We start from the raw sequence: 25,719 nt of genomic DNA, 5'->3' as shown, positions 1-25,719 counted from the left end.
CATTTCATAATCAAGGAAAAACTCAAATTTATAATAAAGTAACAGTCCTAAGTTACTCAATTTTCAAATAATTTGTGATAATGAGTGATTAACTGTAAATTCATCATCCTTCAGAAGGCAAAACTTAAGTTAAAAAAAACCACATGTATATAACACATCAATATCACAGTCATGATCCCACTGCTCTTCCCAGTTAATCTCTCTGAGCACATGCCACTAAACCTGAAACTATTTGACAATAATCTACCTTCACTTATAGGTCCCAAAGAATAGGTGCTAATTTCCCAAACTTTATTATCTATTTACTACAAGTTCTTCTTGGTATTATGTCTGTCTCTAGTCCCTTTTTGGGGTTGGGGGGAGAGTGGGAGGGAGGGAGGGAGGGAGGGAGGGAGGGAGGGAGGGAGGGAGAGAGAGGTAAAGTATTACTCACAGATTCACTGCATGAATTTACAGCTTCTGATGCAAAGTGGACACTGATGAGCCAAAACATTACGACACTGCCCACAACAAAGTTGAATGTCTCCTGGTGATGGGGGCACATGACACAATTAGGGAAGTACGTACGCAGAAGAGGGACGAATGAGCAGTCATTATTATGAAGATATGAGCCACAAATGCAGAAATCCACTAGTATAAGTGGTTTTGACAAAGTGCACATTGTAGTGGCGCTGCAGTTGGAAATGAGAATCTGCAATGGCGAAGTTGGTCAGCTGTTTCCGTACAACTGTCGTGAGTACATATGAAATATGGTGGAATAATGCACAGGCTGTACAGTACTGGACGTACAGGTCTCATCACAAAACATAGAGGTTGGAGAATCTGTTTAATCAAAGATAGGCAGCTATCTGATGCCAGAGTACAATGCTGGTGCAGGCAAAAGTGTTTCAGAGCACATGGTTCAAAGGCCATAGTTGAACATGGAGCTCTACATCACACAATGCCTGTGTGTTCCTGTGTTGACCAAACAACATCATCAGTTTCCGATTGCAGTGGGCACAGCAGCACCGAGTTTTTGCCATGGACCTGTCAAATGAATCATATTTCTTATTACGCCAGCCAATGGTTAGGCCCTTACATGCTGTCATCCAGGTGAATGGCCGCCTGAAACATGCACCATGCCACAGAGGCAGGCAGATGAGAGCAGAATTATGCTATGTGGTACATTGAGTTGGGCTTCTATGGGACCTATGGAAGTACTCAAAGATACCATGACAACAGTGAACTACGTGCACATTATTGTGGACCACTTGCATCCCTTCATGGTTGAAGTCTTCTCTGATAGTGATGACATCTTCCATTAGGATAACTCTCCATGACAAGGCCAGAATCGTGCTGCAATGGTTTGAGGAGCATGATAGTGAACTCATCGCACTGATGTCTTAGCCAGCAAATGCCCCTGATTTGTACCCACTGGAACACACATCAGGCACCAGCTGTGTGTCCACAAACCACTGTACCGTAATCTGTGGGAATTTAATGAACTGTGAGTAGACATCTGGTGCCACATACTTCCAGAAACCTATCAACAACTTTTACAATCCATGCCAGTCAGAATCACTGCTGTACTGTGTTTGTTAAGAGGAACAACACACTATTAAACAGGTGGTCATAGTTTTGGCTCATTGGTGCATAAACAGTAAGTTAAAATTAAACTGCTGACACTGAAACGAAAGCACAGATTGGAAATTATGGAAAGAGTGTAAATGATGATGAAAAAGAAGAAGAAACATTAAATATGACAAAAAATAATTTATTAAAATTATATAAAATTTGTAAGCCATTCTCCTGCATCCTCAGTCCAATCTGCAAATACAAAACAGACATCTTGCCACAAAATTTAACAACATAAAAATTTTATGCATGTTTGACTTTTTTGTGAGGCAATGCTTACACTATGAAGATGGCTGAGCAAGTCATATTTGTTCAATGATTCAACCATAACATGGGATTTTTATAAAACAAATGCTCTCCAATAGGAGATCTATTCAGTTTTTCAATCACTGTAGAATCACTTTCACATTCCTTGGCGTAAAAAGTACCATTCCTCCACATCTTTACAATCTTACACACATATTTCTAATATGTAGAAGTTATTCACCTACACCAGTACTTAAATTATCTTCACTTTTCATTTTTAAAATATGGGAACGCAAGCACTGCATATAATCACACATGGCTGTAGTGAAGGCTGTATCCAAAAGATACTGAGGAATCCATCCATTAAGGTTTGTGTTGAGCAGCCATCGACATATACACTGATTATTCTCAGCTGGCTGTATAACCCAACAACTGGGCCCATTCTCGCCTCTGCAACAATTTTATCACATATTTAGTAAGTGAAAACATCACCAATGATTAGAGTGCTATACCTTCAAGAGACTTAAACTAGCACAGCTGATTTTTAGAGTGCTTATTCTTTATTAAAGCAAGAAGCATAATAAGACTTACACTTACAATGTTAACAACAACAGTTAGGATATTGCCACTGCTTCAAAATAAACACGCTATGCAGCCATAATATATGCGATATGCTATAGTCAGTTCTGCTTGGAAAAGTCACATCCAATTCAAACATCCCATGAACACTACCTATTAACTGTAATGTAAGATTTCTCCAACACCCAACTATAGGGACACTCATGATACAGGGTGATTATAATTAAAGTTAAACTTTCAAAAGGCTGTAGAAGTAACACCACTGGTCAGAATGATGTCAAATTGCAACGGAATATTATCGGAGAAGGGGGAAAACAAATGGAAGAAGAAAAAAATAGTGTCAAAATTGATCAACTGATGGCACAGGCTGTGCCATAATATGTAAATGAAAACACCTGTCATGAGTATGACCCATTGAAGTTGGTATAAACACGTCAGGTACACAACTTTTCCTCCTTTCGCATCTGAGACGTTTGCCATGACTGTCTCAATTCAGGATCACGCTCTGCTTGTAAGGCTGTATTATAAGAATGATGACTGTGCACATGTTGTTCTGCAGAAGTTCGGCACTGAAGGGTTTGAAAAAAGGCATTGGTCCGATAACTGCCGTGGGTCTGGAGAAAATGATCTGGAAATTTGAGAAGACAGGTTCTTTTGGAGTGCAACCTGGCAGAGGAAGGAAACGAATTGATTCGATGTCAGTGGAAGCAGTGGCCACAGCAATGCAGGAGGAGATAAGTGGTGGTGTGCAAATGTGTAGTGCATGGAGAATTGCCCGAACATTGGACGCACTAGTGAGTACTGCGCGTAATATCCTACAAAACATCCTTCTTTGCTATCTATTCAAAATTACCCATGTGCATGAGTTGCTTCCTGTTGACCTGTCAGCAAGAGATACCTATACTTTAAAATTTCTTGCATGCATGAAAGTGGAAAATGATTGGCCATGGAAGATTTTGTGGACAGACGAAGCCCACTTCCATCTGACAGGATATGTCAATGTCAGAGAATTGTCGAATACGGGCAATGGAAAATCAATATGCAAATCAACCAGTACCACTTCATCCTAAAAGGTCACTGTGTGGTGCAGGTTTACGGCATCATTTATCACATGGCCACAGTTTTTCGAAGAGACAGGTGCTTCCGGTCCTGTTACCTGCACCATCACTAGTAAGTGCTAAGAGTGTATTTTGCGTGATCACATCATTTCAGCTCTCCAACAGCATGGATATGATCATTTTTATGCAAGATGGTGCACCTCTGCACATTACAAATCCTGTTAAGCAGCTGCTGAAGTGGCATTTCGGAAATGCTAGAATAATCAGCTGCCACTTCCCTACAGCCTGGCCATCCCAATCACGTGATCTTAATCCATGTGACTTCTGGCTGTTGGGCTTCCTGAAAGATGTTGCGTTCAGTGTTCTAATTGTAAACTTAGCTGCATTGAAGGCACATGTTCTGAACGTGACCCCAGAAACACTTCAATCAGTTGTGGAGCATACTGTTTCTCAATTTCTACATGTTTTAGAAAATGGTGGACAGCATATTGAACATATTTTGTGCCAGTCACATGGAAATTAATAATCCAATTTGATTTTGATTGATGCTTTTAATGCGGTTTTGGGCCTCAGGACAATTAAAAACCAATCTGAGTGATGCTTTTTATGCGGTTTTTGGCCTCAGGACAATTACAAACCAATTTTTCCCATCCAATGTGATATGACCTTGCCGTGGTGGACAGGCTTATGTAGCTAACAGTATCACATCTGTACACTCATGCACACTGAGTAGTACAGATAGTTTAACATCAAACATACACCTCAGGCGTTGTTGTATGATTCATTTGTCATTTGTAGTCAACTATTATTAAATTATGATGCTTACAGCACCATCTACTGCTACATTTTGTAACTATTTATTTTTCTTCTGCCATACGTTTTCCCCCTTCTCCGATAATATTCCACTGCAATCTCATGTCATTTTGTCCAGTGGCGTTATTTCTACGGCAGTTTGAAAGTTGAACTTTAATTCTAATCACCTTGTATATAATAATAAGCAATGTCTGCAAAAAACATTGCACAATCTTACTAATTACCATTTAATCAACATATGTTTAATTATAGACATGAAACTGGTGTAACCCTGCTCATACCATGTCTGTTAAGATTATTTATCCACACAAAAAATTAATTAGTTAACATCCATTCCAACAGAAGGAATAAAAAGGGCACTAAATCCCATTTGTCATTTGAATTGCCACATACGATACTGTAATGAATGAAACGAAAAAGTGTGCCATTAAAGAAATAACATAGTGCTATTTAATTATTAAGACCATCATTGTGTTAATTTCTTTAGATTTTAAAACTGACACTGTTAAAGTGAAGTATATTTGCATGAGGTTTAACATGATTGCCATGATTAAATTGTAAAATGAAAATCATTACCAGTATTTCATAATAATTCTTTAGCTGCTTAGGTACATTCATATTAATTTTGAGACATATATATACAGATGCAGACTAGCAACACAAGGATACTGTTAAAATAATATTGAACATATAGGTGTGTAATGTTGACAAATTACACCTCATGTTACTTACTACTTCTCCTGTAGAATAACATGTGTTCTTGTACAAGATTTGAAAACACGTTGGACAGATGTGTCCACATCTACATCTAAATCTACATACATACTCCACAAGCCATGATATGGTGCGTGGCAGAAGGTACCCTGTACCACTACTGGTCAGTTTCCCTGTTCAACTTGCAAATAGAGCAAGGGAAAATGACTCACTCTATGCCTCCCATATGAGCCCTAATCCCTCTAATCTTATCTTTGTGGCCTTTACGTGAAATGTACGTTGGTGGCACTACATACATTCTACTATCACCCTCAAATGCTTGTTCTCTAAAGTGTATCAATAGTCAAAAAGAGTGTCTCCTTTCCTCCAGTAATTCCCATTCGAGTTCCAAAGCATTTCCGTAATACGTGTATGTTGTTCAAACCTACCAGTAACAAATCAAGAAGCCCACCTCTCAATTGCTTCAATGTCTTTCTTAAATCCGACCTGTTGCAAATCCCACACACACTAACATTACTCAACAAGGAGTCACACTAGTGTCCTATATACAGTTTCCTTTACAGCTGAACCACACTTTCCTAAAATTCTACCAATAAATCCAAGTCTACCATTCACCCTCCCCACAACAATTCTTATATGTTCAGTCCATTTCATGTTGTTGTTGTGGTCTTCAGTCCTGAAACAGGTTTGATGCAGCTCTTCATGCTACCCTATCCTGTGCAAGCTTCATCATCTCCCAGTACCTACTGCAACCCACATCCTTCTGAATCTGTTTAATGTATCCATCGCTTGGTCTCCCTCTACGATTTTTACCCTCCACGCTACCCTCCAATACTAAATTGGTGATCCCTTGATGCCTCAGAACAAGTCCTACCAACTGATCCCTTCTTCTAGTCAAGTTGTGCCACAAACTCTTCTTCTCCCCAATCCCATTCAATAGCTCTTCGTTAGTTATGTGATCTACCCATCTAATCTTCAGCATTCTTCTGTAGCTCCACATTTCGAAAGCTTCTATCTCTTCTTGTCCAAACTATTTATCGTCCATGTTTCACTTCCATACATGGCTACACTCCACACAAATACTTTCAGAAAAGACTTCCCGACACTTAAATCTATACTCGATGTTAATAAATTTCTCTTATTCAGAAACACTTTCCTTGCCATTGCCATTCTACATTTTATATCTTCTCTACTTTGACCATCAGCAGTTATTTTGCTCCCCAAATAGCAAAACTCCTTTACTACTTTAAGTGTCTCATTTCCCAGTCTAATTCCCTCAGCATCACCTGATTTAATTGGACTAAATTCCATTATCCTCGTTCTGCTTTTGTTGATGTTCATCTTATATCCTCCTTTCAAGACACTGTCCATTCCATTCAACTGCTCTTCCAAGTACTTTGCTGTCTCTCATAGAATTACAAAGTCATCGGCAAGCCTCAAAGTTTTTATTTCTTCTCCACGGATTTTAATACCTACTACCAACTTTTCTTTTGTTTCCTTTATTGCTTGCATCAGGGAGAGGCTACAACCCTGTCTCACTCCCTTCCCAACCACTGCGTCCCTTTCATGCCCCTTGGCTCTCATAACTGCCATCTGGTTTCTGTCCAATTTGTAAATAGCCTTTCGCTCCCTGTATTTTACCCCTGCCACCTACAGAATTTGAAAGAGAGTATTCCAGTCAACATTGTCAAAAGCTTTCTGTAAGTCTACAAATGCTAGAAACATAGGTTTGCCTTTGCTTAATCTTTCTTCTAAGATAAGTCGTAAGGTCAATATTGCCTCACGTGTTCCAATATTTCTACGGAATCCAAACTGATCTTCCCCAAAGTCGGCTTCTACCAGTTTTTCCATTCGTCTGTAAAGAATTCGTGTTAGTATTTTGGAGCTGTGACTTATTAAACTGATAGTTCGGTAATTTTCACATCTGTCAACACCTGCTTTCTTTGGGATTGGAATTATTATACTCTTCTTGAAGTCTGAGGGTGTATTTCACCTGTCTCGTACATCTTGCTCACCAGATGGTAGAGTTTTGTCAGGACTGGCTCTCCCAAGGCCATCAGTAGTTCTAATGGAGTGTTGTCTACTCCCGGGGCCTTGTTTCGACTCAGATATTTCAGTGCTCTGTCAAATTCTTCACGCAGTATCGTATCTCCCATTTCATCTTCATCTACATCCTCTTCCATTTCCATAATATTGTCCTCAAGTACATTGCCCTTGTGTAGACCCTCTATATACTCCTTCCCTTCTTTGCTTAGAACTGGGTTTCCATCTGAGCTTTTGATAGTCATACAAGTGGTTCTCTTTTCTCCAAAGGTCTCTTTCATTTTCCTGTAGGCAGTATCGATCTTACCCCTAGTGAGATAAGCCTCTACATCCTTACATTTGTCCTTGAGTCATCAATGCTTAGCCATTTTGCACTTCCTGTCAATCTCATTTTTGAGACGTCTGTATTCCTTTTTGCCTGCTTCATTTACTGCATTTTTATATTTTCTCCTTTCATCAATTAAATTTAATATTTCTCCTGTTACCCAAGGAGTTCTACTAGTGCTCGTCTTTTTACCTACTCGATCCTTTGCTGCCTTCGCTACTTCAGCTCTCAGAGCTACCCATTCTTCTACTACTGTACTTCTTTCCCCCATTCCTGTCAATTGTTCCCTTATGCTCTCCCTGAAACTCTGTACAACCTCTGGTTTAGTCAGTTTATCCAGGTCCCATCTCCTTAAATTCCCACCTTTTTGCAGTTTCTTCAGTTTTAATATACAGTTCATAACCGATAGATTGTGGTCAGAGTCCACATCTGCCTCTGGAAATATGTTACAATTTAAAACCTGGTTCCTAAATCTCTGTCTTACCATGACATAACCTATCTGATACCTTCTAGTATCTCCAGGATTCTTCCATGTATACAACCTTCTTTCATGATTCTTGAACCAAGTGTTACCTAGGATTAAGTTATGCTCTGTGCAAAATTCTACCAGGCAGCTTCCTCTTTCATTTCTTAGCCCCAATCCATATTCACCTACTATGTTTCCTTCTCTCCCTTTTCCTACTCTAGAATTCCAGTCACCCATGACTATTAAATTTTCGTCTCCCTTCACTAACTGAATAATTTCTCTTATCATACATTTCATCAATTTTTTCATCATCTGCAGAGCTAGTTGGCATATAAACTTGTACTACTGTAGTAGGCATGGGCTTCGTGTCTATCTTGGCCACAATAATGCGTTCACTATGCTGTTTGTAGAAGCTTACCCCCACTCCTATTTTTTTATTCATTATTAAACCTACTCCTGCATTACCCCTATATTCAATGATGTATTTATAACCCTGTATTCGCCTGACCAAAAGTCTTGTTCCTCCTGCCACCGAACTTCACTAATTCCCACTATATGTAACTTTAACCTATCCATTTCTCTTTTTAAATTTTCTAATCTACCTGCCCGGTGAAGGGATCTGACATTCCATGCTCTGATACGTAGAACGCCAGTTTTCTTTCTCCTGATAACGACATCCTCTTGAGTAGTCCCCGCCCGGAGATTCGAATGGGGGACTATTTTACCTCCAGAATATTTTACCCAAGAGGACACCATCATCATTTATCCAAGCAGTAAAGCTGCATGCCCTCGGGAAAAATTATGGCCGTAGTTTCCCCTTGCTTTCAGCCGTTCACAGTACCAGCACAGCGAGGCCGTTTTGGTTAATGTTGCAAGGCCAGGTCAGTCAATCATCCAGACTGTTGCCCCTGCAACTACTGAAAAGGCTGCTGCCACTCTTCAGAAACCACATGTTTGTCTGGCCTCTGAACAGATACCCCTCCGTAGTGGTTGCACCTATGGTACGACCATCTGCATCGCTGAGGCACGCAAGCCTCTCCACCAACGTCAAGGTCCATGGTTCATGGGGAAGGTCCATTTCATAGTGCTTTGCAATGTTATACCTAGATATTTAACTGACTTGACTGTGTCAAGCAGCACACCACTAACGCTGTATTCGAACATTAGGGATTTGCTTTTCCTACTCATCTGCATTACCTTACATTTTTCTACATTTAGAGCCATTCATCATAGCAACTAGAAATTTTGTGTAAGTCACCTTGTGTGCTCCTCCACTCACTCAATGATGACACCTTCCCATACATCACAGCTTCATCAGCAAACACCCACAGACTGCTGCTTACCCTGTTGGCCAGATCACTTATTTATATAGAGAATAACAGCAGTCCTATCATGCTTCCATGGAGCACTCATGATGATAGCCTTGTCGCTGATGAACAGCCACCATGGAGGATAACATACTGGGTTGTGTTACTTAAGAGGTAGTGTGGCACCATATCAAATGCTTTACAGAATCTAGGAATATGGAATCCGCCTGCTGCCCTTGATTCATAGTTCACAGGATATCCTATGGTAAAAGGGCAAGTTGAGTTTTGCATAAGCAGTGCTTTACAAAATCTTACTGATTTGTCGACAGAAGCTTTTCCCTCTCAAGGGAATTTATTATACTTGAACAGAAAATATGTTCAAGGATTCTTGTAGAAACGTTCTTTTACCTTACTTATACAAACAGGTCATCTGCACCTTTTCAATTTCCTTGGGACTTTGCACTGGGTGAAAGATTCTTGCTAAACTAAGCTAATCAAGGGGGCAACTCTTTCTCCTGTGTGAATGATTTACTAAATCCGATTTATCAAATTGCTGTCTTCTACTGCCATGCCAGACCAGTCAATGAGTGACTGGATAGAAGACTTAGACCCACTTAACGATTTTATGTAGGACCAGAATTTTCTTGGGTTCTTAGAAAAATCTTTAGCTAAGTTATGATGGTGTAGTAGTTGTAAGCTTTGCGAATCAATCCTTTTATGAGCATATGAATTTCTATTAACTTTTATCTGTCATCATTTGTGAGTTCTCTTATGAACTGAGAGTGCAACAGCGGCCTGTCTACTCTTCCCTTTTCTTCCACATCCTGCAAATAGGAAGGCTCAGGTTGTCAAACCACTGTATAGTGCCTCGCCCTCGGACATCAGGTGCCTGCAGTGGGGTGAAGCAAGTGTGCGCAGTAGTTTAAAAGCTGTACTTGCATAAGGTCATAACTGTGTACCATCAGAATTATGGCCTGAATTTTCAAGCAGAATCAATTGTTGGAGCTAATATCTTTCAAGTGTACTATTTTCTCCTTAAAATATGAGGTCAAGTTGGGGATGGTTTCTTGTAAGCCATGCAGGAGAGCCTCTGTACAGCTCGTAAAGTATGGGAGAGATACTAGCAAACTGAACCTATAAGGCAAGTTATCAAGTGTGTCTGGACAACTCTGTAAGACCAATTTCCATGAAAGTCAAAGGTCTAGGTTCAAGTCCCAAACCAGAAAACACTGTTAATATGCCTGGAGGTTTCACACTCAAGTGTTGTTGGATGTAGATGTATAATGACACAAAAATTACATACAAAAACAGTAAAGTATGCGAGACTCGAGCTCTAGCAACCACAAAAACTACAATATATGCCCTTTTATACCAAATTTTAGATGTTGAAGGCCACCAAAAACATAGTTTCAAGTTTTATACTGCACTTAAGCACTACTGACACCAGGCTGCAACTTAATTATAATTTTCTGCAATACAGGACAAGGCAGATAAGTGTGGTTAAATTATGTATTCCTTGCAGCCAAAATCTATACTGTGTGAAATTTTCTACTTGATGGCAAGCTTGACCTATATCTGTGTATTGCTTTTCACTTCAGGTAGGGACAGAGTAAGAGGTGTGCTACAACTTGGAAAACAGTGAACGAATGTGTTTAAAATGTTTCAGAAGCAATGGGACTGTGACTGTTACATTCTCACATTGTCAGCAACAGTGTTAGGTAGTACTCTACACCAAAAAATAGCAAGTTTTCATGTTTTCCCAGATCTATACCATCAAAGAAGTAATGTTTAATTGTAATCTGGAGTATAGTATCTCCACGAAGTTTGTCACAGAAGAAAACGAATAAATCAATTGTCATCAGAGCAACTACCACAAAGTAGTCCAATAAGCTAAACAGTTTTGCATATAATATCATTTGCTTGAAATTTAAAAGTGTTTGATTTTATTGCTGCTAAAATTTGCTTTCACTTCACTTAAAGCATACCCTTTGTCTCTTTAGCAGTCACCTACACCTTGGCATGCTGTCTACTTGCCCATGTTGTCATTATAACCAGTATGTTTGTTACCAACACACTTATCACCAAAAAAACATGTTTGTTACAATTTTTATGCTCCGTATTTGTCTTTCAGTGTGATATCAGAGTGATAAATCTGTTTCCTCAAAAATTAGGCCTGAGCTTTCCAGGTTTAAATTCCAGATTTCCCTGAACCAAGTTTCCTTTTAAGTGAGGGCATAATTTAGTTTACTATTTTTCATTAGCAAAATATGTATACATTTTTTTTTAAGTTGCCATGTTATTTAATGATTACTCCAAGTTCAGCTAGGGTTTACAGTTTTATCATCAATTCTATAATTCCATTTTGTTCCATGTTGTCTCTTTGTGCAATAAACCAAGTATATGAAACTATGAGAACAAGATATCAGAGAAATCCTCACTGTGGCTCATTCTGCAACGTTGTCACTGGAATGCAATATCAACAGATTTTAATAGTGACAATACATCATATTTCTAATCAGATTCTACTCACACTGAGAGAAAGTTGGCAACATGCTAGTTTGCACTGAAATTAGTAAAAAATAAACATTCTGAATTTACAATGCTGGCCTACAAAAAATGTGTGTACAAATACAGACTCATAATTATATCTTTTATAAAATTTAAAAACTTACCTTTGCCTCTTTGCAAATCGTGAATTAATATACAGCAGAAACTAATGCGCATGCTCCATCACAATTACAATCATGCAGTGCATAATACACCTGGAGCCCAGGAAATCATGGACAATAATGAAGATTTCCGAGATCAGCAAGTCCACTACAGATAACCATGATCGAGCAACAAACATTATAACAATTCAGTGACTTCCTCCGCCCTTCCTTATTCAACTCCAGAACTGAATACTTCCAAAACAGAAACAGACTGATTTTTAACAAAATGACTCTGAACACTTCTTTCTGGGAACAAACAATTTAACTTCCCTGAATCTCTCACAAGATTTACAGATATTTTCCTGACTTTTCCAGCAAATTAAGCTTCCCTCAAAATTTCCAGGTTTTACAGACAACTCGCCAACCTGAATATATTCCTTGAAAATTATTCCACACTTTGCAACACACAGACATTAATGCTCACTCATTTTATTGGTGGTGGTTTGGTTTCCTTATCAACTGTGTTTTTCACCCATTTTCATAAATCCGTTATGTTGTTAGTGCTGAAAAACCAACTTAGTATGTCTGTTATTGAGGTTTTTTTTAATCATTTAATCTTAATTATGTCAATGACCAAATCATGTTTTAGTTTTCAAAATTTGCCCCTTTGTCTTTTTTTATTGATGTGTTCATTTAATTGTGGTGTGAGTGACGCCTAAATAAATGTATCTCATTTCAAATGCTGTACGTTCAGTGGATTTCAAAAGTATTTGGACGATCTCCACACATTGTGTACGTCAGGTATCAGTGTTTATTGGCCAATAAACTCACTAGTACAGTTGTTCGAATGTGTGTCAAATAGAATCTGTAGAGTGGCTGGTCACCCAAAGATTCCCCATATTAATCTAAAAGCATCTGAGTTCCCTTATTTACCTTGTTATTTAGCATTTGTTTTATATGTATTACTTTTCTCTCTCTGTGGTGGTGGTGGTGGTGGTGGTGGTGGTGGTGGTAATAGTAGTAGTAGTAGTAGTAGTAGTAGTAGTAGTAAAGTGGAATTTTATATGCCATTTGATAGTGTGTTCTCAAATTAATCTGGTACATTATTAATTTTATCAATATGTATTAACAGAAACAGCAAATCACAAAGAGTAATCAATACTCCAGCAGTCACTGAGCAGCACTCCCACATGGCAGTAACAGTCAGCACGGGCCAGGGCGGTGCTGTCACTGTTGATGTACTGGTTATTCTGTCCCTATTAACACACATTGATAAAAGGAATATTGCACTAGAATAATCTGGAATCACTCTGTTGAATGGGCATCTAAAATTCCACTTTAAAAACCATTTCATTTGTAATGGGAAACAAATGGATGCTTTCCAGCAATGGTGGGCATTGCATGAAAGATCTGATGAGCAGCATTTGTTTGGGCTGACTCCAGCTACACACTGCAAAAAAGAAATTGCAAATATCTGCCAAAAGTGAAACACATGTGTGCCCGTGCACGCACACGCACACACACATCAAATTGCAGGAAATTTGACATATAGGACAAGATGAAAACAGGTATATGGTAGTTCACAGCAAAACATAGCAGACTAATGACAAGTTCAGAGTTTATAAACACAAAATAAACACTATATCTGATGTGAGAGCTGAAGAATATAGCTTAGCACAGGTAGAAAGAGGCAAAAGAGAATGACATGTAGGATGGGAAATCCCTTCACTCAAAGATGGAAAGTGTCGTTTGGTGGCTCAGTGGGCAAGTATCAGACTATAAAATCAAAGGTCTGGTATTCAATGCCAAGCTGGTCCTAGGATTTTTTCCTTCACTTATAATTTCTTACACATTCCGTAATGTTAAAAATGTTGATTTGCACCAGCATTATCAAACTCCATGATAAACTGTAAATCACCCTACGAGAGTGGAAAAAGCTTCCTTAGCAGACCATATTTTGCTGGCGAAAATAGTTCACTTTGGAAAAGTGGTAACATCCACACACTGGTATAGAAACCAAGCACAAAAGATAACACATGATGCAAAACCTGACAGGTTCACAGCTTGTACCTTCTAGTGAGGATAATTGTGGAGTAGATGCTCAATACAAGAACAGCAGTGTTGTAAAACACATTCATACTGTATGCAATGGCTTGAGTAAAAACAAGGTCATTAGAGACGGAGCACAAGCTCGAATTAGGGAAGGAAGGGGAAAGAAATTGGCCATGCCCTTTCAAAGGAATCATCCCGGCATTTGCCTGAAGTGATCTAGGGAAATCACGGAAAACCTAAATCAGGATGGCCGGACGCGGGATTGAACCGTCACCACTGAGTGAGAATATCCTTATACCCCTGGTATTACCCTGACCCAAATAGTATGAGATGGCATCAAGTATTCAAATCAGTTGTGTGGCTTGTAAAGATACCATTTCCTGTGAGATGAACTGATTGCACCATAAAAGCAGCCAAGCAATCACAAAAACTACATAAATAACAGCAATATTAGTGCAAGAACTAATTTGATTTTCCTTGTAATATAACTGGCTTGCAGAAATTAGTTCAAAGGTGAGAGGCAGGCAAGGGCACAGGACGTCCAATAAGACCATGCCTAGAGAAGCACTGCAGCGTTCTAACCAACCTTCAAGTTAAAGGCAGCTCTTTTTTAAAAGAAGAGGAAGAAGAAGAAGAAGAAGAAGAAGAAGAAGCTCTGAGAGAGAGAGAGAGAGAGAGAGAGAGAGAGAGAGAGAGAGAGAGAGAGAGACTAATACCCACATGATACTGTAGGTGGTAATGTATAACTCAAAAAATAAAGGGGGGGAGTGGAATATAAGAAATTAACCAAATCAAGGAAGAATTTAATTTCAATAAAATAAATATAGGCAGGACAGCTAGGTGTAGCACCAAATGAAATCCAACAATGAGTGTTTTCTAAGGGTTCCAGAGATATATAGCAAGCCTGATTTTTTTTTTAGAAAATGAATTGACTTCACTCTTCAAGTTTTCATTCACAGGGTTAAAAAGCAGACACACATCCAATAGCTTCCTCCAAGTGGAGACTGTTAACACTGATATATTAACGCATATGTAGCACAGTCAAAAACTGTTACGAAGCTCCTCCATCACCATGAGATTTGTGAATAAACAGTTAAATCAATGGAGATACCCATCTGAGTAAGTAACAATCAGAGACACAAAGCACATAATCTTAACACAGAGAGAAGGAATTATGACAGATTTCAGGACAAAATGACAGGAGGTACTGAATCTCTTACATTGTGTTCAAACTTCATGCAAAATAAATTTTGTAGTCAGATGGACAAACTCGTAAAACACAATCAGGGAGCAATTTTTCTATGCAAAGACACAACAGGAGCATAAAAAAAGTATTTTATGCAAAGTAAAATTTGGTGCAGTATTTCCAAACAGGACGAGCTGCTTTAAAAGACAAAATCACCTGATATGATAGTAAATCTCTTGGGTATAAATTTAGGCACAGCCAATTAGTTAAGACAATAGCTGAATGAAAGAAAAGGAAAGATGACCTAGTCTGAAACACAGGAAAAAATTATCGGCAAATAATCTAGCAGCTGGGAACTTTAGCTGAAGGCAGAAAAAATTGTTACTTTAAACCAGTTGGGGTAACTTTAGCAGCAGGTAAATCACAGCAGAATTAAAAAGCTCAAATTTGAATGTTAAATATCCACACATATAGAAAAGCGTAGTGTTTTCATAACTTTACATGAAATACTCTACAGCAGTGGTAGTCAACCTGGTCCCTACCACCCACTAGTGGCTGTTCCTGCTTTCATGGTGGGTGGTATGAAGTATGAGTTTTTAAACCATTTTCATTAGGTTTTCATAAAATTTGGACATGAAGTATTTTGTAAGTAATTATTATTATATACTTTACCTTGCCACAACTCTGCTTTAGAAATTTTATAAAGTTACTTCCCAACTTTATAAACCACTATTACTGTTGAACTGGCGGATGGTTACAAAATTTTACCACTAACAAAGATGCAAATGTGGGTGGTAGGTAAAAAGGTTGACTGCCTGCTCTACAGCATGCTCTATATAATATATGAAGGAAACTTAAATTTACAAACCTTATATATTTATTGTGTTTTGGGATACTGGGATGTGTGATGGAGGCACTAGCTACAACATAACAACCATTCTTCATGTTCCAGTTGCGCAGAAGTACAAAATCACGACTAGAAAAGACACCACCAGCACCGTCAGCGACAACCTGGTAGATAACATCTGTGCGCTCATCAATGACCTGACAGAACATCAGAAGTAATTTTGTACACAAAAGAATAATGAATATTCAAACACATAAAAGTGACTAATTTATAGCAATGCATTTTATCAAAAATGGCAAATAACTTTGTGCATTCTACAACACTTCTGACATAATGACTCTTAGCTCACATGTAGTAGCAAGAAATGCTTTTGGAATCAGTAGAAAAGAATGGCACTGTGAAAATTGATAATTAATGAAGCACTTTGTCTTTTTACATTGCCCATCACTGGAATTTTAAGTGTCAATTATTACTCAGGTGTGTAGGTAATACGATACAAGGTGTTTTTAACAGTTTTTGAATTCAGTCAAGGACACTGAGATCACAGGAAGGAGAATGAAGCAGTTTGCACTTTGTTCTCTTCATTTAAACTGAGAGACTGTTACTTCAGAGGTGCCAATCTCTAGATTTTATGTTGTAGGTCCTGTTCAGCAGGTTGTGCTGTCAACTGTTTTATCATCATGATCAGTTCTCTTTCTGTTGGAGGCTGATGAGTAAAAAAGGCGATTTTATCAGTTTTGAAAAGACTAGGGCTTTCTGATAACTTTGTGTGAGACAAACTTGTACTTTATGGGTACTTATGTATGTATGTGGTTTAGGGTACCTTTCTTCATCTGAAGTACAAAGTACATGGCATTGTTAACTGAACTTAGAGGAGACACTCAGTATCATTTCTCATTCTGAAAGATCCTCACTTGGGGAGGAACGAATATTTATGTGACCATATCCCACATCTTCATAAACACGGGCTTGGAATATCTTGCTAGGTTGCACCATGCACTTCTCTTTATTGTAATTGGCCAGTTTCTTTGATTTTCAGCTTGTTGGTAGTCATGTGACTGTATACATGCTGTGATCGGCTGTAGGTAATTCCTGTGGTATTTGAGATTTATTGTTCACTTACTGTGGTCAGTAAAGTGAGTTTTGCACAGTGGCATGTGGGTGAATTCTGTAGTGATGCAACAGATACAGCCAGGATTGCTGCCTGTGTCCTGAAATCTAACCTTTGCTAAGCTATTCCAGATTCTGATTCCGATTCTGATTCTGATTGAGTGTTTAAGGATATCCAACAGCTGAGGTCATCAGTCTCCTATTCACCACCCCCTCCCCAGCCCTCCCACCTCCAGGACAGAAGCAATATACCCAGTCTTCCTGCGCGTAGAGTAAATTCTGTGTGCAAGTGCAAAAAAAATGTTCTAAACGTCTGTGCAGTATGTATCTTGAGGCATAACATGAGAACAAGCCAGGTATTCACCTAGTGGGATGTGAGAAACCACCTAAAAGGGGGGAAGGGGTGGGGAGGAGGGAAGAGAAGGAAAAGGAAAAGGAAAAGGAAAAGGGGGAAGGGGGAAGGGGGAAGAGGGAAGGGGGAAGGGGGAAGGGGGAAGGGGGAAGGGGGAAGGGGGAAGGGGGAAGGGGGAAGGGGGAAGGGAAGGAAAGGGAAGGGAAGGAAAGGGAAGGGAAGGGAAGAGAAGGAAAGGGAAGGGAAGAGAAGGAAAGGGAAGGGAAGGGAAGGGAAGAGAAGGAAAGGGAAGGGAAGAGAAGGAAAGGGAAGGGAAGGAATTATTGATGTCAGCTGCATTGGGACTTTATGACGTGTCAGCAACGCCGAGTGAAAATATGTGCCAGATCTCCTACTTACTAGGCAGTTGCATTAACCACTGTGTCACCCAGACACAGCGTTTATCGCAAATATGTGAACTATCTCAGTAAGCCCCTTGGCCGACCCGCATTACCACCCACCACCATCAGTGAGAATGTACAATCACATTCAACCTTCTGTGGGAATCTCAAAGTAGCATGGGAGACATGTACAGGAACGGTGGATAGGCGGCGTAAGGTGGGAATGTGGGTCAGCCAAGGGGTGCATTGAGATAGTCCATGTAATTTTGATAAACACTGTGTCTGGGTGTCACAGTGGTTAATGCAACTGTCTAGTGCAGGAGATCTCGGGTTCAAATCCTGGTCCGGCAGACTTTTTACTCAGCGTCGTTGACTCTGCATAAAGTCCAAATGCAGCAGATATCATTAATTCCTTCCCTTTCTTTTCCTTTCAACTCTCCACCTTCAATTTACATAAAAATGACCAAATTCCATTGAAAGTGGGCAATCTACCAATTAATGTATGAGAACTGTGTGACCCCCTGAGGTCAGTTTTCACTAGGAGAAAAGAGGTTCTTCATCTAGAACAAACTTACAGACACTGTGTCAAAGCTTATGGTCCCATCTACTCTGACTCCTCCCTCAATGTTCACTAAAAAGTTGTGTGTCTATTAGACATCCTTGACATGTGTGGTTGTAACAAATAAATGTTGTATATTGTTCAAAAGTAATAACTGAAATACGTAAATTAGTGGAAAATGGGGAGACAGATATTGATAATTGAAACTTAAATTCCAGAACCATATTAAAGCACAGTAAGATTAATGTTTCCAGTTAACATAATGACAAAAGCAGTGACAGTATTTTTTTCAAAAATTTGATCAAGTAACAAAAATATCCCAACTTTGTAACACACATGCTGCATCTGTAAATCTAAAGTTCTCACTTAGTAAACTAACACTAATAAGTATTTACATGCAATATCCATGAAGCTTTGGACCAAACATTCATAGGCTGAGAGACATGGCTCATTACGCTGAGGGCTCACCACATATAATTACGATACACAATAATGCAAAACCCACACTGTGTCTCAGTCATGTAACAGATGAGTGTGGTATACAATTGCAGGAAGCAGTCAATGTTAAGCATCCATGGGTTGTACAGGTTGGGCTGTCAAGCCACAAATGAAAACAGTGCTGGTATCGCAACAAATTTTGACATCACCTTGGCAAATCAGTCTGCAGCTCTTGGAGACATCCAGCATGCTAGTGGAAGAGACCACAATGCCATTATGATAGATATTTTGGATCCTGGTTTACAAAGAAGGAATACAGGACAGGAAAACAAACATCTTCAATAGAATTTTAAAAAGGGTTACTAGAAAAAAATAAATGCAAATATTGACCTTCAAACACCAGAATGTGCTGATTACAGTACAGACTACACAGAAAAATGCACAAAAAGTGGCTGTTCTAGTACAGAAAATGGTTAGACGCTGTGGTAAACCATGGGGTGCATAGCTTGCAAATTTGAAACAAATGTGTTCACTGTGCAAACTTTTATCACAAAGCTTTAGTTCATGGAGAGAAAGACTCCGACAGAGAACAGACAAAAAAAATTAAAATCACACCGAGTGTGACGGTGGTTGGCCGACCATAGAGAAAAAATTGAAAAGCCAACCACCGAGAACACATTAAAAACTCAGTTTAAAATCGGAGGCCAAAAGCCAGAATCAACATAAAAACAAACACTCAGATTAAATGATAAAAAACCCCTGCTCAAATAAAACGTAAAACTAAGCTAGACATAGCATTGTCGTCACTTAAAAGGGCAGGGAGCGTATCAGGCAGTGCAAATGTCTGCCTGACCACAGCTAAAAGGGGGCACGCCAACAAAATGTGGGCCACTGTCAAAGCCGCCCCGCAGCGACATAGAGGAGGGTCCTCCCGGCGCAGTAAATAACTAGGTGTCAGCCGGGAGTGGCCAATGCGGAGCCGGCATAGGACTACAGAGTCCCTACGAGTGGCTCACAGGGATGACTGCCACACAGCTGTCGTCTCCTTGACAGCACAGAGTTTATTAGATGTGGTCAGTTCGCGGAATTCATCGCCCCATAGTGCAAAAACTTTGCGGCATAAGGCTGCCCTGAAATCAGTCTCCGGAAGGCCAACGTCCAGAGATGGTTTACGGGTGGCCTCTTTCGCCAGGCGGTCGACATGTTCATTGCCAGGTATCCCAACATGACCGGGGGTCTATACAAAGACCACAGAGCGGCCGCAATGTGCAAGAGTATGCAGGGACACCTGGATAGCCATCACCAGACGAGAACGAGGGAAACACTGGACTAGAGCTCGTAAACCGCTCAGGGAATCACTACAGATAACGAAGGACTCACCTGAGCAGGAGCGGATAAACTCTAGGACTCTAAAGATAGCAATCAGCTCAGCAGTGTAAATGCTGCAGCCAGCCGGCAAGGAACGTTGTTCGTAATGGACCCCTAGAGTTACCGCATAACCGACACGACCAGCAACCAACAAGCCGTCAGTGTAAACAATGCCAGAGCCTTGATACGTGGCCAGAATGGAATAAAAGTGGTGGCGGAAGGCCTCTGGAGGGACTGAGTCCTTCGGGCCCTGTGCCAAGTCGAGCCAAAGGCAAAGGCGAGGAACACACCATGGGGGTGTACGCAAGGTGCCCCGAAAAGGAGGTGGAACAGTGAAAACCCTAAGCCCGGAGAGAAGCTCTTTGACGCGGACCGCGATTGTACAACCTGACCGGATCCAACGTTCTGGCAGATGGACGACTGATTGCGGAAACAGGAGACCAGTGGCAAGGCGTATTCTGCTGTGTAGGATTGGGTACAGTACCCGCAGCACAGATGGGAATGCTGAGCCATAAGCCAGGCTCCCATAATCCAGACGAGACTGGATGAACACCTGGTAGAGCCGTAACAGGGTAGATCGGTCGGCATCTCAGCGGGTGTGGCTCAAGCATCTCAGAGCACTTAGATGCTGCCAATACGCCTGTTTAAGCTGCCGGACATGAGGCAGCCAAGTCAACCAGGCATCGAAAACCACCCCCAAAAACCTGTGTGATTCCACCACTGAAAGAAGTTCGCCGTCAAGATAAAGCCGCGGCTCCGGATGGACAGTATGTCGCCGGCAGAAATGCATAACGCAGGTCTTGGCTGCCGAAAACTGGAACCCATGAGCAACAGCCCAAGACTGCGCCTTGCGGATAGCGCCCTGTAGCTGACGTTCAACAGCTGCAATGCCAGTAGAGCTGTAGTAAAGGCAGAAGTCGTCAGCATACAGGGAAGCAGAGACAGAATTTCCCACCCTTGCAGCGAGCCCATTTATTGCGATTAAAAACAGGCAGACACTGAGGACAGATCCCTGTGGTACCCCGTTCTCCTGGACTCGGGAGGAACTATGAGAGGCCGCGATGGCCACCCGGAAGGTACGAAAAGACAGAAAATTTCAGATAAAGATCGGCAGAGGGCCTCGAAGACCCATCCATGAAGCGCAGAAAGTATGTGATGACGCCATGTCGTATCGTACGCCTTCTGCATGTCGAAAAAGACAGCGACCAGATGTTGACGGCGGGCAAAGGCAGTACGGATGGCCGACTCCAGACTCACCAGATTGTCCGTGGCGGAGTGGCCTTTACGAAACCCATCCTGAGACAGAGCCACAAGGCCCCGAGACTCCAGTACCCAATTCAAGCGCCGGCTCACCATCCGTTCGAGAAGCTTGCAAAGAATGTTGGTGAGGCTAATCGGGCGGTAGCTGTCCACCTCCAAAGGGCTCTTGCCCGGTTTCAAAATGGGGATGACAATGCTTTCCCGCCATTGCGACGGAAACTCACCCTCGACCCAGAGACGGTTGTAAAGGTCGAGGAAGCGTTGCTTGCAGTCCACTGAAAGGTGTTTCAGCATCTGACAGTGAATGCGATCTGGCCCAGGAGCGGTATCAGGGCAAGCGGCAAGGGCACTGTGAAATTCCCACTCACTGAATGGAGCATTGTAGGATTCAGAATGGTGGGTGCGAAAAGAAAGGCTCCGACATTCTATCCGCTCTTTAATGGAGCGGAAGGCCAGCGGGTAATTGAAAGAAGCGGAACTAAGAGCAAAATGTTCTGCCAAGCTGTTGGCAATTTCGTCGGAGTCTGTCCAAACTGCTCCATTCAGTGAGAGCGCAGGGACGCTGACAGGGGTCTGATAGCCATAGAGGCGTCGGATCTTGGCCCAGACCTGCGATGGAGTGACATGGAGGCCAATGGTGGACACATACCACTCCCAGTACTCCTGCTTGCTTTGGTGGATAAGGCGGCGGGCCCGCGCATGCAGCCGTTTGAAGGTGATGAGGTGTTCAATGCAGGGATGTCGCTTGTGACGCTGTAGCGCCCGCCGGCGATCTTTAATCGCCTCAGCGATCTCAGGTGACCACCAAGGCACAGTCCGCCGCCGAGGGGACCCAGAAGAACTGGGAATGGCAGATCCTGCGGCAGTAACGATGCTGGTGGTGACTGAGTGAACCACCACATCAATGTAGTCATTAGAGAGAGGCTCAATAGTGGCAATGGAGGAGACAAGTCCCAGTCAGCCTTATTCATAGCCCATCTGCTGGGGCGCCCAGAAGAGTGACGCCGTGGCAGTGACAGAAAGATTGGAAAATGGTCACTACCACACAGGTCGACATGCACACTCCATTGGACAGATGGTAAGAGGCGAGGGCTACAGATCGAAAGGTCAATGGCGGAGTACGTGCCATGTGCCACGCTGAAGAGTGTGAAGGAACCATCATTTAAAAGCGAAAAATCGAGCTGTGCCAATAAATGCTCAATGGTGGCGCCTCTACCTGTTGCCACTGACCAACCCCACAGAGGGTTATGGGCGTTGAAGCCGCCCAGTAACAAGAAAGGGCTAGCAGCACAGCCAGCTCATGCTGTGCGACATCACCGTCCAGTGAAAGGTAAAGACTGCAGACAGTAATAGCCTGTGGAGTTCACACCCGAACAGCGACAGCCTCTAAAGCTGTTTGTAGAGGGACAGACTCGCTGTGAAGAGAGTTAAGGACATAGATGCAGATGCCACCAGACACCCTTTCATAAGCTGTTCGGTTCTTATAATAACCCCGATAGACACGGAGGGTGGGGGTTCGCATTGCTGGAAACCAAGTTTCCTGAAGAGCGATGCAGAAGAAAGGGTGAAGGCTGATAAATTGTTGGAGCTTAGCTAGATGATGGAAGAAACCACTGCAGTTCCACTGGAGGAAGATATTGTCCACGTCCGAGAAAGGCGTGATGGGACTGGGAAGGCAGATTACGCCGCTGGGTCACCTGCTGCCTCCGATGGAGCACCTGCACAAATGCTATCCATTGCTGAGGCACCGGCGAAATCAAGGTCCTCAGCAGACGCAAGAACCTCCACCTCATCCTCAGACGCAGAGCTTGTAGGTAGTGGTGGAGTAGGAGCCACCGCAGGTGCCTTGGTCTTACAAGGCTTCAATGTCGTTTTCTCTCACTGTTCCTTCAGTTGCCGTTGTTGAGAGGGCTTATTGGTGTCAGTCTCCGGAACCGAAGATGATCGCAAAGCTCAACGACCAGCGACCTGTGGTTTCTTCAGCCACTGGTTGGTGTCTGCTGTGCCGCTGGTAGGAACCTGGGAAGGGAGGGACCCAACGGATCCCCTCCGAGCGAGAGAAGCTGAAGAAGACTTAAGCTTCTCTGGCTTTGAAGTGGGGACTGGTGTCCCCGGTGGTTTAGTGGGTGCTGCTCCCGAGGTAGATGGTGTGGGAGCAACAGCAAGAGAAGGGGCCACCATCGTCAAGGGGGCAGGTGAGGTCCTCTGACACTGAGAGCTGACTGTCTGTGGTGCAGCTAAAGGAGCTGGAGCAGGAGTGACAGTGGAGGCATAAGATGACATCATGCGCACGGGATGTAGCCGTTCAAATTTCTGCTTAGCGTCAGTGTAAGTCAGTCGGTCCAGGGTCTTATATTCCATGATTTTGCATTCTTTCTGTAAGATCCTGCAGTCTGGCGAGCAACGTGAATGATGCTCTCCACAGTTGACACAGATTGGAGGCAGAGCACATGAAGTATCGGGATGAGATGGGCGTCCGCAATCTCGATATGTGATTCAGAATGGAAGTACAGCGGGAAGACATATGGCCGAACTGCCAGAACTTCAAACACCGAATCGGAGGAGGGATATAGGGCTTGACGTCACAACGGTAGACCATCACCTTGACCTTCTCCGGTAATGTATCTCCCTCGAAGGCAAAGATGAAGGCACCGGTAGCAACCTGATTGTCCCTTGGACCCCGATGAATGCACCGGACAACATGAACACCTCTATGCTCTAAGTTGGCGCGCAGCTCGTCATCAGACTGCAAAAGTAGGTCCCTATGGAAACTAACACCCTGGACCATATTTAAACTCTTATGTGGTGTGATGGTAACGTTAACATCCCCCAACTTATCACAATCAGGCAACCTGCATGACTGGGCGGAGAATGCTGTTTGTATCAAAACTGACCCAGAGCACATTTTAGACAAGCCCTCCACCTCCCCAAACTTGTCCTCCAAATGCTCTACAAAGAACTGAGGCTTCACGGATACAAAGCATTCCCCATCAGCTCTGGTACAGACGAGATACCTGGGCGAATACATGTCACTGTCATTCATTGCCTTTCGTTCCTCCCATGGTGTGGCCAGGGATGGGAACGATTTGGGGTCATAAACGTTAGCTTTAAAATGAGGCCTTGAACACTTAGAGGTACCACACTTCATTGCGGGACATCCGCCCTAATGCCACCTACTCCAACAAAGGGCCCTCCCCATGGGCACCACCCAGCCACAGCAAGAGCCACTTGGCAGGATGGCCATTGCCGGGAGTCCTGATGCCCCAGGGAGATGGGCATCTACTCCTTGGCATACATGGGGGGTAAACGGCGCAGGCATCAGTAGAGCGATCCCTGTGTTGTCAGGGGCTACAACCAACAGGGTACATGGCGGCCCCACCACAACGGACTGGCTACCGTGCTGGATCTTAGGTGCAAAAATGTATAAGGTCGTCATCGCAGCTAAAAGCAACACTGCACAGTGCAACGTGGTAATCGCACCCAGGCACGTATCCTCGCCCAAGAGATGGAAAACGAGCGGGACACCATTGCAACGACGAGAAAGCCGGCTACAGGTATCAATGCACGACAGGTACAGTGCACCATGTAAGGCACCCTTCCCCAATTGGCTTGCTCTTCGGAACAATTTAGAAAGATGGAGGTCAAACCCGAGAGGGGACCATCACATAAGGCCGAAAAGGTTGAGACTCCTTTTAGTCGCCTCTTACAACAGGCAGGAATACCGCGAGCCTATTCTTACCCCCGAACCCGCAGGGGGTGGAAACTGAGTACCAAGTTCTCATAGGTACTATGAAGAAAAAGCACTGGTAACAAAATATTCAAAGGTAAACAGTAACAGACACATGTTGTACTTGCAATAAAATAGTAACAGAGAATGTATAAACACCAACTACGCTGTCTACATTGCATAAACAAGACTGGACTATGATTAGAGGGTGGAGAGATTCCACTGAATACCTGCTGAAGTTGCTTTTTCCAGAAGATAACAGTGTAAATGAGGACAATCATCAGAGGTGCAAGAAAGTATATGTGCCCCATTTGCACAAGAAGAAATTGTATCTGCTATCACTCAGCTAAGTAATGTATAAGCTTCCAGTCAAACTGCATTCATAGTGAAATGCTGAAAGCAACATATAATAAAATTGTTACATTCTTCAGATGCTTACTGAATGAATCACTAAGACAAGAAAGAATTCCTATAGTCTGTAAGTCTGTAAGCTACATTAATTCAGAAAAAACATGGACACAGACAATGGTTCCCCCCACACCAAGCTACATGGCTTCAGCCAGAGCCAGTCCAGCATCAGAAGTCAGAGCCGCAGATGACAATCGACAGTGCTCTCAACACTGT

At 42.2% G+C, this 25,719-nt stretch overlaps 1 protein-coding gene across 3 annotated transcripts in view; it reads right to left on the bottom strand.

Moving 5' to 3' along the window:
- Positions 1 to 1,737: 1,737 nt before the first annotated feature.
- Positions 1,738 to 25,719, bottom strand: part of LOC126298579 (steroidogenic acute regulatory protein-like) — a 164,096-nt gene continuing 140,114 nt past the window's right edge. For all 3 annotated transcript variants that reach the window (XM_049989950.1, XM_049989951.1, XM_049989952.1), the window contains 2 exons: positions 15,923 to 16,098; positions 1,738 to 2,310 (listed from right to left, as the gene is read on the bottom strand). In XM_049989950.1, the coding sequence (XP_049845907.1) occupies positions 2,094 to 2,310; positions 15,923 to 16,098 (393 nt within the window). In that variant the 3' untranslated portion in view covers positions 1,738 to 2,093. The remainder of the gene's footprint in view (positions 2,311 to 15,922; positions 16,099 to 25,719) is intronic.

The sequence above is a fragment of the Schistocerca gregaria genome, chromosome X (genome assembly GCF_023897955.1).
Source record: "Schistocerca gregaria isolate iqSchGreg1 chromosome X, iqSchGreg1.2, whole genome shotgun sequence".
NCBI lineage: Eukaryota > Metazoa > Arthropoda > Insecta > Orthoptera > Acrididae > Schistocerca > Schistocerca gregaria.
The sequence above is the reverse complement of the archived record's forward strand: the minus strand, read 5'-3'. Positions and strand labels throughout refer to the sequence as shown.